The 17431-nt window shown below is 35.6% G+C and overlaps 1 protein-coding gene across 4 annotated transcripts in view; it reads left to right on the forward strand.

The window, feature by feature from the left end:
- The window catches only part of LRBA (LPS responsive beige-like anchor protein), a 725807-nt gene that overhangs the window by 94939 nt on the left and 613437 nt on the right, over positions 1–17431 (forward strand). For all 4 annotated transcript variants that reach the window (XM_043484720.1, XM_043484733.1, XM_043484732.1 and 1 more), the window contains exons 10-14: positions 8869–9066; positions 9260–9393; positions 11069–11177; positions 11471–11623; positions 16067–16235. In XM_043484720.1, coding sequence (XP_043340655.1) covers positions 8869–9066; positions 9260–9393; positions 11069–11177; positions 11471–11623; positions 16067–16235 — 763 coding nt within the window. The remainder of the gene's footprint in view (positions 1–8868; positions 9067–9259; positions 9394–11068; positions 11178–11470; positions 11624–16066; positions 16236–17431) is intronic.

Consider the following 17431-nt stretch of genomic DNA (forward strand, 5'->3'; position numbering starts at 1 on the left):
CACATCCTTTGCCCTTTTAAAAACTGAGCTGCCTTTTTATTTGTCAAGTTTTAAGAGGTTTTTAAAAAAATATTTAATTGTGGTAAAATACACATGAAACTTACCACTTTAACTGTCTTAGGCAGTAGTGTTAAGTATTTTTACATTGTGCAACCTAGCTGCAGAACTCTTCAATCTGTAAAACTGAAACTCTGTATTCATTGAACAAGAATCCACATTCCTCTTTTCCTTAGTCTCAGTTTTTAGAGTTTTAAAAATATATTCTAGAAACAAATACATTGGCAGATTAATGATTTGCCAGTATTGTCTCCCATTCTGTGGCTTGTTTTGCCACTTCCCTGTTGTTTTCCTTTGAAGCACAATTTCACTTTGATGAAATCCAATTTGTCTATATTTTGTCTTATTATTTGTGCTTTGGTCATATCTGAAAACCTATTTCCTAATTCAAGTTCATGAAGATTTACTCCTAAGTTTTCATACAAAAGTATTAAATTTTTTGCTATTACATTTAAATTTTTGATTCGAGTTAATTTCTGTATTTGGAGCAACTTTATTCCTTTGCATTTGCATTTCTAGATGTCTCAGCATCATTTGCTGAAAAGAATACTCTTTCCTTATTGTATTTCTTGACAGCTTCATCAAAAATCAGTTGGTCATAAATGTAAGTATTTGTGGACTCTTGGTTCTGTTTCACTGACCTATGTCTATTCTTAGGTCAGTAGTACAGTCTTGAATACTGTGGTTTTATAATACATTTTTAGAATAAGGAAGTGTGAGTTCTCCAATTTTGCTCCTGTTCAAGATTGTTCTGGCTGTTTTTGGTATCTTACATTTCTATATGAATCTAAGATATACTTGTCAGTTTGTACAAAACTGTAGCTGGGATTTTGATAGATAACTGTGTCAAATCTACAGATCAGTTTGAAAAGATTTGTCATCTTAAGGATATTAAGTCTTCCAATCCATGAATATGGGATTTTATTTCATTGATGTGGGTCTTTTTCAGTTTCTTTTTGTAGTTTTCTGTGAAGAAGTCTTGCATATATTTTGTTAAATTCATAACTGAGGATTTTCTTTTTTTATGTGCTATATCAAATGGAGTTATTTCTTAATTTCATTTTCAGATTGTTTGTTGCTTGTGTATGGTAACTAAATAGATTTTTATATATTTATCTTCTATAGGACAACCTTGCTGTAGTAGTTTTTTAGCTCTGATTTTTTTTGTGTGTGTGTTTATATTTCTTGTCATTTTCTATATAGTAATATACGATTATATACATATATATGTATATGATTTTGAAGCACAATTTACTCCTAAGCTTTCGTATAAAAGTATTACATTTTTAGCAAATTGGACTTCATCAAAGTTAATTTGTGCTTCATTATATATGATTATGTGTTGTAAACTGCCATCATTTTAGTTTTTTCTTTAAAATCTGGACGTCTTTTCTTTCTTTTCTTTGCTTAGTGGTCCTGACTAGAACCTCAGTGTACAGAATCTTGAGGAAATTATGCCCTATGAGATAAACCAGTCACAGAAGGACAAATACTATATGATTTCATTATATGAGATAAAAACTAACTCATAGAAGCAAACAGTAGAATGGTGGTTACCAAGGGCTGGGGAAGGGAAAAAAAGGAACTGCTTATCAGTGTTCTAAAATTTTAATTATGCAAGATGAGTAAGTTCTAGAGGTCTGCTGTACGACATTGTGTTTATAGGTAACAACACCCTATCGCCCACTTAGCATGTGTTAAGAAGGTGGGTCTCCTTTTCAGTGTCCTCAGTAAAATTAAAAACGAAGTGGTGAAAGCCGACATCTTGTTTTTTTTACTGATCTTAGGGGCGAAAGCAATCAGTCTTTCATTATCAATTATGTTAGCTGTCAATTTTTTGTAGACGGTCTTTGTTTCTGTAAGGAAGGTAAATCATGAAGAGTTTTATTCTGAAAAGTTTTTGGATTTTATTAAATGCTCTTTATGCTTCTACTGAGATGCTCATGTTATTTTTGTCCTTTATTTTATTTATTTATTTTTTTAATGGCTTAAAATAGCAGATTTATCACCTTATACCTCTGGAGGTCAGAAGCCTGAAAAGGGGTCTCATGAGGCTAACATCACGATGTCAGCAGGACGCCATTCCTTCTGGAGCCTCTGGGGCAGTCTGTTCCTGCCTTTTCTAGCTTCGGGACACCGTCCACAGTTCTTGGCCTGTGTTCCTTTCCAGCAGTGGCATCGCTGCCGCCTCTGCTTTTGCGGTCATACCTCCTTCTCTGACTCTGACCCTCATGCCTCCTTCTAATAAGGATTCTCGTGGAGACTTCTCTGGTGGTCCAGGGGCCAAGACTCCATGCTCCCAATGCAGGGGGCCTGGGTGTTCAATCTCTGATCAGGGAACTAGATCCCACACGCCACAGCTGAGTTTACATGCTAAACCTAAAGATCTCTCATGCCACAGTGAAGACTGAAGATCCTGCATGCTGCAACAAAGACTCAGAGCAGCCGAATAAATAAATAAATATTAGAAAAAAAAAGAAAAAAGTATTCTTTTCAAAAAAGGACTATTGTAATTGCATTAAGCCCACCAGGATGTGTTAGTATTACTCGCTCAGTCATTTTCGACTCTTTGAGACCCCGTGGACTGTAGACTGCCAGTCTCCTCTGTCCACGGAATTCTCCAGGCAAGAATACTGGAGTAGATAGCCATTCCCTTCTCCTGAGGATCTTCCCGACCCAGGGATTGAAGCCAGGTCTCCTGCATTACAGGCAGATTCTTCACTGTCTGAGCCACCATTCACACATTCCAGGGATTAGGACATGGACATCTTTGGTGAGGTTGGGGGAAGACATTATTCTACCTATAGGCCTCTGACCCTCATGATTTTAATGTAATGGGAGGATTGGAGCTAAATGGTGCTTGGAACCTTAATCTCTTTATTTTTATGAATATAGTGTATTGCAATGCTTGTCTGAAGTTTAAACAAGCCTTGCATCTCTGGGATAATCCTACTTGGTTATAGTTTATTTTCTCATTCATGAATATACCGAGGCCCAGAAAAGAACCTTAAGTGGTAAATGTATAGAAATAACTGCTTATTTTAAATAACCTATGCCAGATTCTTGTTGAGTTATATCCTGTGTTAACAGCTTATTTGTTTCCTTGCTAGTATGATCAGATACTGTTAAAACTGTATTTAAAGATTATATAAAGTGAGAAATTGATGATCATAGAATTACTCTTTGCTTATTTATTTTATATTTTATGTGGAATTTATAAAATGTTTGTTTAGGTGTTTATTTTCAAAACTTGTATCTGCTATCTCCTTTTTGCAAAACTCAGACTTAAATTGAAGAAAATAGGGAAAACCACTAGACCATTCAGGTATGACCTAAGTCAGATCCCTTATGATTATATGGTGGAAGTGAGAAATAGATTCAAGGGATTAGCTCTGAGAGAGTATCTGAAGAAGTATGGACTGAGGTTCATGATATTGTACAGGAGGCGGTGGTCAGAACCATCCCCAAGAAGAAGAAATGCAAAAGGCAAAATGGTTGTCTGAGGAGGCCTTACAGATAGCTGAGAAAAGAAGAGAAGCAAAAGGCAAAGGAGAAGAGGAAAAGATGTACCCACCTGAATGCAAAGCTCCAAAGAATAGCAAAGAAAGATAAGAAAGGCTTCCTAAGTGATCATTGCAAGGAAACAGAGGAAAACAATAGAATGGGAAAGACTAGAGATCTCAAGAAAATTAGAGAAACCAAGGGAACATTTCATGCAAAGAGAAGTACAATAAAGTACAGAAATGGTATGGACCTAACAGAAGCAGAAGGTATTAAGAAGTGGCAAGAATACACAGAACTATACAAAAAAGATCTGAATGACCCAGATAACCATGATGATGGGATCACTCACCGCCTGGAATGCGAAGTCAACTGGGCCTTAGGAAGCATCACTATGAACAAAGCTAGTGGAGATGATGGAATTCGTCTTGAGCTATTTCACATCTTGAAAGATGATGCTGTTAAAGTGCTGCACTCAGCATGCCAGTCAAATTTGGAAAAGTCAGCAGTGGCCACAGAACTGGAAAAGATCAGTTTTCATTCCAATCCCAAAGAAGGGCAATGCCAAAGAATATTCTAATTACTGCACAGTTGTATTCATCTCACACGCTAGCAAATTAATGTTCAAAATCGTCCAAGCTAGGCTTCAACAGTACATGAACCTAGAACTTCCAGATGTTCAAGCTGGATTTAGAAAAAGCAGAGGAACCAGAGACAAAATTGTGAGCATCTGTTGGATCATTGAAAAAGCATGAGAGTTCCAGAAAAACATCTACTTCTGTTTTCTTGACTACACCAAGGCCTTTGACTGTGTGCATCACAACAAACTATGGAAAATTCTGAAAGAGATGGGAATACCAGACTACCTTACCTGCCTCCTTAGAAATCTGTATGCAGGTCAAGAAGCAACAGTTTGAACAGAACGTGGAACAACAGACTGATTCCAGCTTGGGAAAGGACTACATCAAGGCTGTATATTGTCACCCTGGTTATTTAACTTATATGCAGAGTACATCATGAGAAATGCTGGACTGGATGAAGCACAAGTTGGAATCAAGATTGCTGGGAGAAATACCAATAACCTCAGATATGTAGATAACACCACCCTAATGGCAGAAAATGAAGAGGAATTGAGGAACTTCTTGATGAAAGTGAAAGAGGAGAATGAAAAAGCTGGCTTAAAGCTCAACATTCAGAAAACTAAGATCATGGCATCTGGTCCCATCACTTCATGGCAAATAGACGGGGAAATAGTGGAAACAGTGGCACACGCTTGTTTTATTGTGCTCCAAAATCACTGCAGATGGTGATTGTACCCTTGAAATTAAAAGACGCTTGCTCCTTGGAAGAAAAGTTATGACCAACCTAGACAGCACATTAAAAAGCAGAGACATTACTTTGCCAACAAAGGTCCGTCTCATCAAGGCTATGGTTTTTCCAGTAGTCATGTATGGATGTGAGAGTTGGACTCTAAAGAAAGCTGAGTGCCGAAGAATTGATGCTGTTGAACTGTGGTGTTGGAGAAGACTCTTGAGAGTCCCTTGGACTGCAAGGAGATCCAACCAGTCCATCCTAAAGGAGATCAGTCCTGGGTGTTCATTGGAAGGACTGATGTTGAAGCTGAAACTCCAGTACTTTGGCCACCTGATGCAAAGAACTGACTCATTTGAAAAGACCCTGATTATGGGAAAGATTGAAGGCAGGAGGAGAAGGGGACGACAGAGGATGAGATGGTTGGATGGCATCACTGACTTGATGGGCTTGAGGTTGGTCCAAGCTCTGGGAAATGGTGATGGGCCTGGAACCCTGGCAGTGCTGCAGTCCATGGTGTCGGAAAGAATCGGACATGATGCAGCGACTGAACTGAACTTATTTATTACTGTTTAAATCTGCTAGTTTCTGTAACCATGTTTTAGATTTTTCTCAAAGCTTGTTTAAAATAGCAGAGATGTAGAAAAATGTTTAAAAGATTTCAGTAAATATGTTATAGATGGAAAATATTGTTTCCCAAGGAAAAAAGATGGAGTGCTTTTTTTTGTATGTTCTTACCGTTTGGTGAAGCACCATATTGCTTTAAGTCCTTTGAAAGGGCATTTTTTTTATTGTAATTAATCACATCAAATGGTATTTACATATGCATATTATTTTCATATAGTTAACAGGTATTCCTGACATATGTCAAACACTGACTTTTGTTTAGATTTAGTTTAGTTTAGATTTGTTAGTAGGAATCGTTTACTCCCAAATTTCACATAAGATTTCAAGTAAAATGTTTGTTTAGTTGTTTATTTTCAAGGCTTCTGTCTGATAATGTTGACACTCTGTACTTTGAACAGGATCGAAGAGTAAATTACTGGTTTTAATTGGACTTTTTTCTGCCCCATACTATATCACAAATTAATTTTGTAAACTCAGAGGAGTCAGTTTATTATTTGGATTGTGTCAATGTTTTTTTTTTTTTTGAAAATTGATGCTATAATCTCCCAAAACATTTCTCTGTTGAATTTTGATGTGTGATGAAAAGTGAATTTTATCTCATAATTGGCAGTGACCAGCTCAGTGGTTGGACTAAGAAGAAACTCCATAGTATTTCCCAAAGTTAAACTTGCAAGAAATAAAGGTCATGGTCTTTGTTGGATGGCCTGCTGCCTGTCTGATTCACTGCAGCTTTCTGAATCCTGCTGAAACCATTACATCTGAGAAGTATGCTCAGCATATCAATGAGTTGCACCAAAAACTTGAACGCTTACAGAGTCAGCATTGGTCAACAGAATGTGCACAATTTTTCTCCATGACAATGCCTGACTGTATGTTGCACACCCAACACTTCAAAAGTTGTACAAATTGGGCTACAAAGTTTTGGCTCATCTGCCATGTTCAGCTGACCTCCTGCCAACTGGCAGGAGGCAGAAAATGCTTTCCAAGAGTTCATTGGATCCCAAAGCATGGATTTTTATGCTACAGGAATAAACAAAGTTATTTCTTGTTGGAAAAGTGTTGATTGTAATTGTTCCTATTTTGATTAATAAAGATGTATTTGAGCCTATGATAGGGCTTCTGGTGGCTCAGACAGTAAGGAATCTGCCTGCAATGCAGGATACCCAGGTTCGATCCCTGGCTTGGGCAGATCCTCTCAAAAAGGAAGTGCCTACCCACTCCACTATTTTTGCCTGGAGAATTTTGTGGACAGAGGAGCCCATGGGGTTGCAAAGAATCGGTCACGGCTGTGCAACTAACACTTGATCCTAGTAAGAACCATTTAAAATTTATGGTCTGAAACTGCAGTTACTTTTGTGTCAACCTAATAGTTGTTCCCTAGAAACATATAACCTACGAAGACCAAAGAAATAGAAATTTGAATAGATTATAGCTAGTAAGGAAATTAGTGGTAATCAAAAACCTCTGAATAAGGATAAGCATGGGACTAACTGGCTTCGCTGGAGAATTCTATCAAACATTAAAGAAGACATAACACCAGTTCTCCTCAACTCTTCCAAAAAATAAAAAGAGGAGGAAACACTTCCAAACAAATTTTTAGAGTCCAGCATTGCCCTGAAACCACAGCCAAAAAAAATCACCACAAGAAAGCTACAGATTAATATCCATATACTTATTTGATATTAATTCAGAAATCCTCAACAATATAGTAGCAAACAAAATTCAAGAGCACATTAAAAGGATCATGCCCTGTGACCAATGGGGATTTATTACTGGAATGTAAGTCTGGTTCAACATATGAGAATAAATCAGTGCCGTACACCACATTAACAGAGTGAAGGACAAAAACTACATAATCATCTCAATAGATGCAGAGAAAGCATTTGAAAATTGAATGCTGTTTCATGATAAAAACACTCAACAAATTACAAGTAAAAGGAAACTCCCTCAAAATGATAAGGCCATATATGAAAAGCCCACAGCTGACATTGTATACAACAAAAATTAGTTGCATTTCTATACACTAACAATGAGCAATCCAAAAAGACAAGAAGACAGTAATGACATTTATAATAGCATAAAATAGAATACTTGGGAATAAACTTAACCAAGAGGATATAAGACTTGTACAGTGAAAATTGCAAAACATAGCTGATAGAATTAAGACATGAATAAATGACAAGACACCTTGTGTTCATGATTGAAAGACTTAATATTGTTAAAAATGATTGAGCAATCATTTAAAAAAATTTGTTAATTTATTTTTGACTGTGCTGGGTCTTCATTGCTGTGCGGGCTTTTCTCTAGCTGTGGAGTGTTGGGCTGGCTCTCTGGTTGCAGTGTGCTGACTTCTCTTGTTGCAAAGCAAGGGCTCTAGAGTGAGCAGGCTTCAGTAGTTGTGGGCCATGGGCTCAGTCGTTGTGGTTCCTGGGCTCTATGGTACAGGCTCAATAGTTGTGGCAAATGGGCTTATTAGTTGCTCTGTAGCGTGTGGGATCCAAACCCGAGTCTTCTGCACTGGCAGGCAGATTCTTTACCATTGAGCCGCCAGGGAAGACCCTGATTGAGCAATCTTACTTCCGTAAATATGTATGAGATAATCGAAAGGATATGAAGGAGCTGTTTGCAGACCCATGTTCATTGCAGCATTATTCACACAATAGGTAAGAGGTTGAAGCAACCTAATTGTCTATGGATGAATGAATGAAGAAAATATGATACGTATTTACAATGGAATATTACTCAACTTTAAATAGAAAAAAAATTCTGACACATGCCACAACATAGGTGAATCTTAAGGATGTTATGCCATTCGCAAAAAGACAAATGCTCTGTGACTTCCTTTGTTTGAGTCATGTAAAGTAATCAAGCTCATGGAACCAGAAAGTAGAATATGATTGCTAGGGGGTTGGGGGGTGGGATGCAGGCAGTGGAAATGAGTTGTCATTCAATGGAAATTTCAATTTAGCAAGATGTAAAAGTTCGAGAGATTTGTTATACAATAGTGTACTGTAGTTAACAACTGTACTATACACTTGAAAAATATTTAAGATGGTAAATTTTATTTTAAATGTTCCTTTTAACAAAATTAAAAAAGAGAAACAAAAAAGACAAAAATGGGAAAAAACAAAACATGCTTTGTAGGACATTAAATTTTACATTTTTTTAAAATGAAAAGTTTTAATGTCAAGTTGACTTCCATTATACCTTTAAAATGAATTCAGACTACTTTAGAAGTAATTAAACATGCAGGGCTTCTCTTAATTGATATTATGGTCAATATTCTCCTTGAATTTTTATATTTGTGGTGATTTATAGTTACGTTTTCTTTTTGTAGCATAGTATCTTAACTGTTCTACTTTTTATTCTTAGGGTACATTTAAATTCAAAGCAGAAAGTGACCTGTTCCTTGCTGAGCATCACAAGCTTTTATTGTATGATGGCAAACTCTCTGGTGCCATTGCATTCACGTACAATCCACGCGCCACAGATGCCCAACTCTGTCTGGAATCATCCCCTAAGGACAACCCTTCAATTTTTGTTCATTCACCACATGCACTCATGCTCCAGGTACTAGGAATGATATTTAACAATATTTTAGTGGTAAATTTTGATGTATTATTCAGGTGTATTTGGTAGCTTCTATTATAAATACATGAATTGTAACATTTTATTGTTCCTGTTATATTTTATTTTTAATAAAATATATTTAGTTTTTGGAAAAGAATCATTGGAATCTTTACTGTGTCTTCTATTTTACAAGGATGTGAAGGCGGTTTTAACACATTCTATCCAAAGTGCCATGCATTCAATTGGAGGAGTACAAGTGCTGTTTCCACTTTTTGCACAGTTGGATTATAAGCAATATTTATCTGATGAAATTGACTTGACTGTATGGTGAGTCCTTTTGTTTTTTCTTTCATTTGATGTGAGTTATTCTCATCACTGAGCTGCACAATGTTTTTTTTCTTCAATCTTGTAAATTTGTTGTAGAGTTAATAAAGAACATAAAGAAATTTGTGAATTATAATTGTTATTACAAATTCAATTCTAATAATATTTAAATTCTTTATCAGTTGGAAATAGGGAGCTCTAAAAAAAATTATGTTTTGAATAAAGTTAGACATGGTAATAATAATAGAAATGCATATATTTTTACCTAAAATGAAAATATTTAAAATGGTTATTTGGCAGTAATTTCTTTAAGTAAGTTTTCCATATTTAATTATTATTGCAGGTACCATTGAATTTAATTATTATTGCAGGTAACATTGAAATGCAAAATGTTTGATTATGTTACATAATAATAAGTGAATTGGGTTTTTCAAAACTAAATTGCTTATTTAGCACTTTTGTCCCCTCTCTTAGTGTTCAGTGTAAAAAAAGGAAGAGACATGAATTCTAGGACAAGTTATTAAAATGTCGCAGAGGATGTGGAAATGAATTTTTTTTGGCTATATATCCTAGTGAAACTATTTATAATAAAATAATTATGTTTAATTATTAATTGAGTGATTTTAATGTTTTTTGTATTCTCCCTTTTTGAAATTCTCTTTCTAATTTCTACTTTTGTATGCAACTTGAAGTCTACTACCAATGTATATGTTTAGTGTTGTAATAAATTTTCCAGATTATTTTTAGGCAACAAAATGAGTTGTTTTTAAAAGTAATTATGTATCAAAGCTAGTATTTATTGGCTACATTTAAGATAATTAAAATTATCCTTGACCTGTTGCTCCATCATAAAGTTTTTTTGCATCCAACTCTGAAACCTTTGTAACAGAGCTCAGTTACTTTTTTTTTTTTAACTTTTCAACTTTATTAGAATTGCTGACAGTTAAAAAATATAAGTACTTTTGTAGAGGAGGTTGGCTGTTCTCCCTTTCCTAATGGGAATCTCTCAAAACTTTTGAGAGGGACAAAACAGTCAGCCTTTATTCTATTCCATGTTGAGTATATAAAAGTCATGAGGTTGGAAGCATGACTGTAGTCTTACTACTTTAAATTTTTCTGTTCAGATAATGAGGAAAATACTTAAATTATTATTTGAATACTTCAGTTTGCTCCCATCTTTCTTTATCTTCCCTTTTACGTACGTATCGTCTGTTCAGATTAAGCCAGTTTGAGGATTTCTGTCCTAGCCTGTTTGCTCCATATCTTTTCCATCTGTTTGGCCTCTGCCTCTCCAAAATTGAATATACTTGCTTATCTAAGTTACATCTATTTCTTAACGGCAAAGTAATAAACTTATATTAGCCATCTTACTACTTGTTTTTGGACATTGCTAATTTTTCTCTATTTTGTGCATGTTTGTCCTGTTGTTTCAAAAGTAATTATTAATGTATTTGTGAGAAAGAATATGAACTAAATATTTGAGTAATAAGTCCTAATCTTACATTAAAATTTTAGTCCTGAAATAATATTGGAGGTAGTTTTAGTAAAGCATCAGTTTCCTTGGAATAGAAACTTTTTATTAAGGGTAAGTGAAAGACTGCATCTATCTAACCATCTCCCCCCCATTTTTTTTAAGAGAACATGGTTTTTCAAACCGTTGTTGTTTTCCTTATTCTAGTTCAACTTTGCTGGCTTTTATCATGGAGTTGTTGAAGAACTCAATTGCTATGCAAGAGCAGATGCTTGCCTGCAAGGGCTTCTTGGTAATAGGATATAGTCTTGAAAAGGTAAAGTATGAAATGCTTTACATTTTTGATTCTTAATTTGCAGTCCATGAAACTTGGTCTGCTAAGAAGCTGAGAAATTCTGTTTGCAAGTGTGTCTCTTTGGTTAATGTAAAGTTACATAAATTAAAACAACCTGTTGCTGTTTTACCTTGCCCCCACTCTGTTTTATTGAATCTCAAAGCATCTTTAACTTTGAGCAGTTTGTGGACCAACTTTTTTCTGGTATTGACACCCTTTAACTTACTTCCCTTGCTCTGTGTTGATAGTGACCTTTGAAATATCTTCCTCTGCAGTCTTCCAAATCCCATGTCAGCAGAGCAGTACTTGAACTTTGCCTTGTATTTTCAAAATACCTGAGTAATCTGCCGAATGGGATGCCCCTACTCAAGCAACTGTGTGACCACATTCTTCTTAACCCAGCTATATGGATTCATACCCCAGCCAAGGTAATGCATACATTGATTTTGTGCTAGTATGTTCAATACATTTTTGTACTTGAGAAGAGTGATAATGAAGAGGATTTTCTTTTATCCTTTTACATGCTGTTGTGTAAGGTTTCAGTGGAATGCATTTTTTGACTAAATGTACTTTTTTTTTTTAATTGGAGGACAATTGCTTTACAATGTTGTGTTGGTTTCTGTCGTACAACAACGTGAATCAGCCATACATACACATATATCCAGGGCTTTCCTGGTGGGTCAGTGGTAAAGAACCTGCCTGCCAGGAGATGTGGGTTCAATCCCTGAGTCAAAAGATCCCCTGGAGACAGAAATGGCAGTCCTCTCCAGTATTCTTGCCTGGGAAATCCCATGGACAAGGAACCTGGCAGGCTAAATACTCCATGGGGTCACAAAAGAGTTGGATAGGACTTAGCAACTAAACCACAAAAATAATACATATGTCCCCTCCCTCTTGAACCTCCTTCCCACCTGACTAAATGTACTTCTGCAGGACAGTATTTCCTCCCTCCCTCCGTCTGCCCCTCCCTTCCTAAAGCAGTATCAGCATTTTTTGAAATACAGAAATAGTATATATTTTCTGTTGTTAAATAAAATTTTATTTGGGAGAGATTTTGATTTACATTTCCTTAACCACAGTTGGATAGCATATATATCTATGTGTCCTTATGTATGTATGAATGTATATACATACATATAAATATATACTCATTGTGCTCTCTCTCTCTGTTTTATACATACATATTCCTTCCACCAAAATGATGAGCTACTGAGTTTAATTCTTACAGGAACAGCTGAAGTGTCATCCTTTCTTGAGGGCTTCCATGATGTGCTGGTCTCATTTAATCATTTTCATTTCACATTAATTAAAATTACTAAACACAATTATATTTCATACAGTAGTTTATTTATTATGTAACAGCAAACCAGTTGCATTAAGTAAACATAAGTGAATTTGTGATAAAATATGTAAATAAAACTTTTGATAAACTCTAATGTTCTATTAAGTTATCCTAAACATTTGATTTCTTCTCTCCCCCTCTCCTTTCTGGTTCACTTGCAAGTGTTTATCATTGTTCAGGTTGGAATAACACGTACTTACTTTAGTTGTCAGAAAAAAACGTCTGCAGACTTTTTTGCTCTTCTGGAGTCATAGTATCTTATTTTCAGCTGCTCTTTTCAGATGTTAAGGAGAAAAACAGCTGCTGACTCTGATTGCCATTTGGAAATAATCAAAGGAGGCAGCTGGAGGTTGTAGCTTTTTATCTCTGGGTTCAAATTTGACCTCTTTCTCTTCTGTGACCCTCAGTCTTATTTCTTTTCAAGGATTGTTTCAAGTTACTTCTTAAACTTTTTACTAAACACTTCTTTGTCTTACTAAGCAGCGCATTTGTAAGCCTTTGGGCCTCTTTTGATGTGGTCAAAAAACCTCTTAATAGACACTTAGATGTAGGGGAATATTTTAAAATGTTCATTATATCATTTCCTTAAGTCTGTAGTATTATTGCACTGTATTTCTTACCTTTTCCTTGTTAATACATTTCTTTAATTTCCTTTTTAGAATTTCAGTTGGTTTGTTAATATTAAACTCCAGTTTTGTTTCAGCCTTATGCTTTGTGTATCCTTGAGGGGTTATATCTAATTTTATCATAAAGGTAGTTATAACAAAAGGCAGATATAAAGTTTGTTTGACCTAAAGGTCATACAATTTGGGGGAGAAAGGAGCTTTTTAACAAAAAAAATGCAACATGTAAAATTAGGTTTAGGATTTTGGAAGGAACATATGTAGATGAGTGGGCATAAAGTTTAAGCTTCGTTAGGTTCATGGTAAATTCACCTCTGGTTACCAAAGTTGAGGGTATGGTTGTATGAATCAGTCTTTGCTTTTGGAACAGGCTGCTCCCAGTCATTTATAATACTCATTTAAGTTTGATTTGCTCAGAGACAGTCTTTTAAATGACCTGACAAGAGAGATGAGTTCTCTTGTAGACAATAGTCTTTCATTTGTTGAGGCCCTATGGATACAGTGGTGACTAAGACAGATCTGATTCCTGCTCTCATACATAGAATTTAGGTGCAATGGGAAAGACATTTTCATGTATAATTTGTGTGGTTATTAATTATATAAAGAGTGAGTGAAGAATTATTCATAATTAGAATATGCGTGATCTTGAGGTCTCTGTTCTTATTTACCTCAGTATGTTGCTCTTCAATCCTATTGATTTTTCCTTAGCTGTAGTATCATTCTCAGGAGACTGACTTTCTCCAGTTTTCCATATCTTAGTTTATCACCTTTTGTTAGAATTCCTTCGTGCTTTCAACATATCACAGTCACTCTCATCAGAACATTTCTTAGCCCCCAAATTTGTAATGGTTTCTCTTTGTTTTCAGAATAAAGCATTAAGTCTTCATGCCAGTTCTTCCTAGGCTTTCTATATGAAAAACCAGTTATCCTCAATGGGTAGGTGGGTACCAGAAGTTATCCTAGAGCAGTGGTTCTTAATCTTGGCTGTCTATAGAATTAGTTGGGAAAGGTGTTTTTTTTGTTTTTTTTTTTTTTAAATGAAAACAGAATCTCACTCCCCTTTCCCTAGATTCTGATTTAATTGGTCTGGGACAAGACCCAGACAGGTATTTTAAAAATACTTTCCAGGTATTTTAATGCAGGCAAGATTGAGGATGGTTGTTCTAGATCTAGGGAAACTTTTTGTATTATCTACAATTTTCTCTATTTGAAATTTCCTCTTATTGTTAGAACCACTCATCTTCAAAGCCTACCACTCTTCTTGACTATTTTAGCTTACCCCAAAATAATTTCTCTGGCCTCTGAATTGATAGTATTTAATAGCTCTGTGGCACTCGTTTTGCAATTAATTACATATTGCCACATGAGTGTTATTAAGTTTCAGTAGGGGTCTTCATTACCTTTGGTTTTTCACTTAAAATTGGGTGTATTTTTAATCTTCCCCATTAGATCTTTAGCTCCCGAGGGACAGTGTCTGCGCCATTGTATATTCACTAATACAGTGCTCCAAATACAGGTGAAGGTAAATATTTTCTGGTTGAATTATCACAGTTAAGAATTTGAATCATGTCATAGAAAGTTCTGTATATCCTCAATAACAAGTAAGCTGGGGCTGTCTATCTGAACAGCAGTAGCAACATCAAAATTATGTTATCTTTCAGCAACTCTGTGTATTATAGCATGTTTATGATTTTCTAAACAATAATTGGATTTCTCTACTGGTTCAGCAGTAAAGAGTCTGCCTGCCAATGCAGGAGATGTGGGTGCGATCCCTGGGTCAGGAAGATCCCCAGGAGAAGGAAATGGCAACCCACTCCAGTATTCTTGCCTGGGAAGGCCCATAGACAGAGGAGCCTGGCAGGTTACAGTCCATGGGTTGGGAAAGACTCAAACATGACTTAGCTACTAAACAACAACAACAAACCACAGTCATCTCTCGAACTTCGATTTTAAGTGGTTCAGAGTCTGCCATTCTTTACCATGTATTGTTACTGATTGACTCCCTAATTCATTTAACCTTGATTGTTTATAGGGCATCTGGAATATAGCCACCTAATTTTTATCTTTCAGGGTTAAAAAGGAAAATGCCCTCAACATCTGGGAATGTTCATTATGTTTAAACATAAATGTTCAGTTGTAAATGATCAGGAGTAGTTTGAGGTTTGGCCAAATTTAATGCCTTCCTTAATATTTCTTAGTTTGTGAAGTATATCCACTAGCAGCACAGTGAAAAATTCTTGATTTCTGTATGAAAGTAGAACAAAAGTGGTTTTTATTTTGTGCTGTTGTTAGTAGTATAGTTGTTTGTGAATTTTAGAGACTATAATATTATACGACAATCTTTGTCGTAATGAGCTGCTATAACAAAATTCTGTTTTTCTAATAAACATTTCTTAAGGTAGGCTTTACATATTTTTGTATGATTTTCTTTTTTTGTTCTATTTTTAGTTACTCCTGCGTTTTTTTTAAATTTCTTCTGAGTTATTCCAGCTACTTGTTTTCTCCAAAACAAAGACAATTTCTAGCTTTTGAAGACAATTATGCAAAGTATAAATAGTAGGTTTATTATAAAGAAGTAAGTTCATGACTAATTGCTGATTGCAATTTTCTCAGCACTATAGGAATAGTGCTGCAAAAACGTGGTATATCTGGGGATGTTTACTTCATAGTGCTGCTGCAAAAGAAGCATTTGCCTGGTTTTGTTTTATAAGCAGTATGTGTGCTTGTGGGTATGTGTCAGTGGCTATATGTTGTCTGTTAACATGGAGGTTACTGTCAAGCTACTTAAGCAGCTTACTTTTTAGAACAAGTGTGGTCCAAATAGAGCAACCTGAGAGTATTACTGGAAGGAAGGGTAGAATGCTGGTCTGTTTCTTTGATTTGAGCTCTCTATTTTGATTCTCTAGGTGCAGCTGACACTCTATACTTACCTGTCCACGGAATTCATTGGTACAGTCAACATATATAATGCCATTCGGAGAGTTGGGACAGTGCTTCTCATAATGCATACTCTGAAGTACTACTACTGGGCAGTGAGTCCTCAGGACCGGAGTGGTATTACCCCCAAAGGATTAGGTATTTCATCTCTATCTGTATATTATGTTACATATACATGGAAATTCAGGATTTTCCCTTCCCTCCTTCCTTCCCTCCCTCTTTCTTCCATCTCTTTTTTCCTAAACCAATACGAATTACATTATTCTGAAAGTTTTTCTAAATCTCTTCATGGCAAAATTTTAATCTTGCTGATAATTTTAATAGTTTGTCCTAAACTATTTAATAGTTTTTTAAAATAGTTTTTATTTATTTAAACTATTTTATTAGTTTAAATAGTTTTTATTTAAACTATTTTTTGAATGAGTTGAGTTGAGTTCAGTCGCTCAGTCGTGTCTGACTCTTTGCGACTATTAAATAATCTACTATTTAATAGTTTGTGGTTGCCAGAGATTAACAGCTCACTGATTTTATAGAAGAATGTTACTTTTGCTAGTATGAGTTGTTTGGGGATCAAATATGACTAGGATAATTTCTAAGGCATTGAGGATGAAAGAAAATTCTATGTTAGCAACTAGTGTTGATATTGAGTTCAGTTATCCCAATGAAAGTCATTGACAGCAGTGTTTTTTGAGATAATGGAGATTTTTTTGTAGGAGTAGGGAGTATCTGCTTCTAATAACTTATATAAGGAAACTACAGAATTTCAGTAATTATTTTCTGTATAATTGGAACTGACTTATTGGAAGACTAATGTTCATTCAGTATGTCAATAGTTCATAGATGGGGTCAAAATAAAAGTTTTGACAAATAGTGCCTCGTTTAAAGTATTGCAAAACCTGCTTAAAACTGGTTTATGTCATTGTTCATTGTTATTCAGTCACTATGTTGTGTCCTGTTCTTTGTGACCCCATGGACTGCAGCATGCCAGGCTTCGGAAGTCTTTCACTATCTCCTGGAGCTTGCTCAAACTCACGTCTATTGAGTCGATGATGCTGTCCAACCATTTCATCCTCTTTTGCCCCCTTCTCCTGCCCTCAGTCTTTCCCAGCATCATGGTCTTTTCCAATGAGTTGGCTCTTCACATCAGGTGGCCAAAGTATTGGAGCTTCAGCTTCAATATCAGTCCTTCCAATGAATATTCAAGACTGATTTCCTTTAGCATTGACTGGTTTGATCTCCTTTCTGTTTAAGGGACTCTCAAGAGTCTTCTCCAGTAGCACAGTTTGAAAGCATCACTTCTTCGGTACTCTGCCTTCTTTATGGTCCAACTGTCA

Source organism: Cervus canadensis, chromosome 1 (genome assembly GCF_019320065.1).
Source record: "Cervus canadensis isolate Bull #8, Minnesota chromosome 1, ASM1932006v1, whole genome shotgun sequence".
Taxonomy (NCBI): domain Eukaryota; kingdom Metazoa; phylum Chordata; class Mammalia; order Artiodactyla; family Cervidae; genus Cervus; species Cervus canadensis.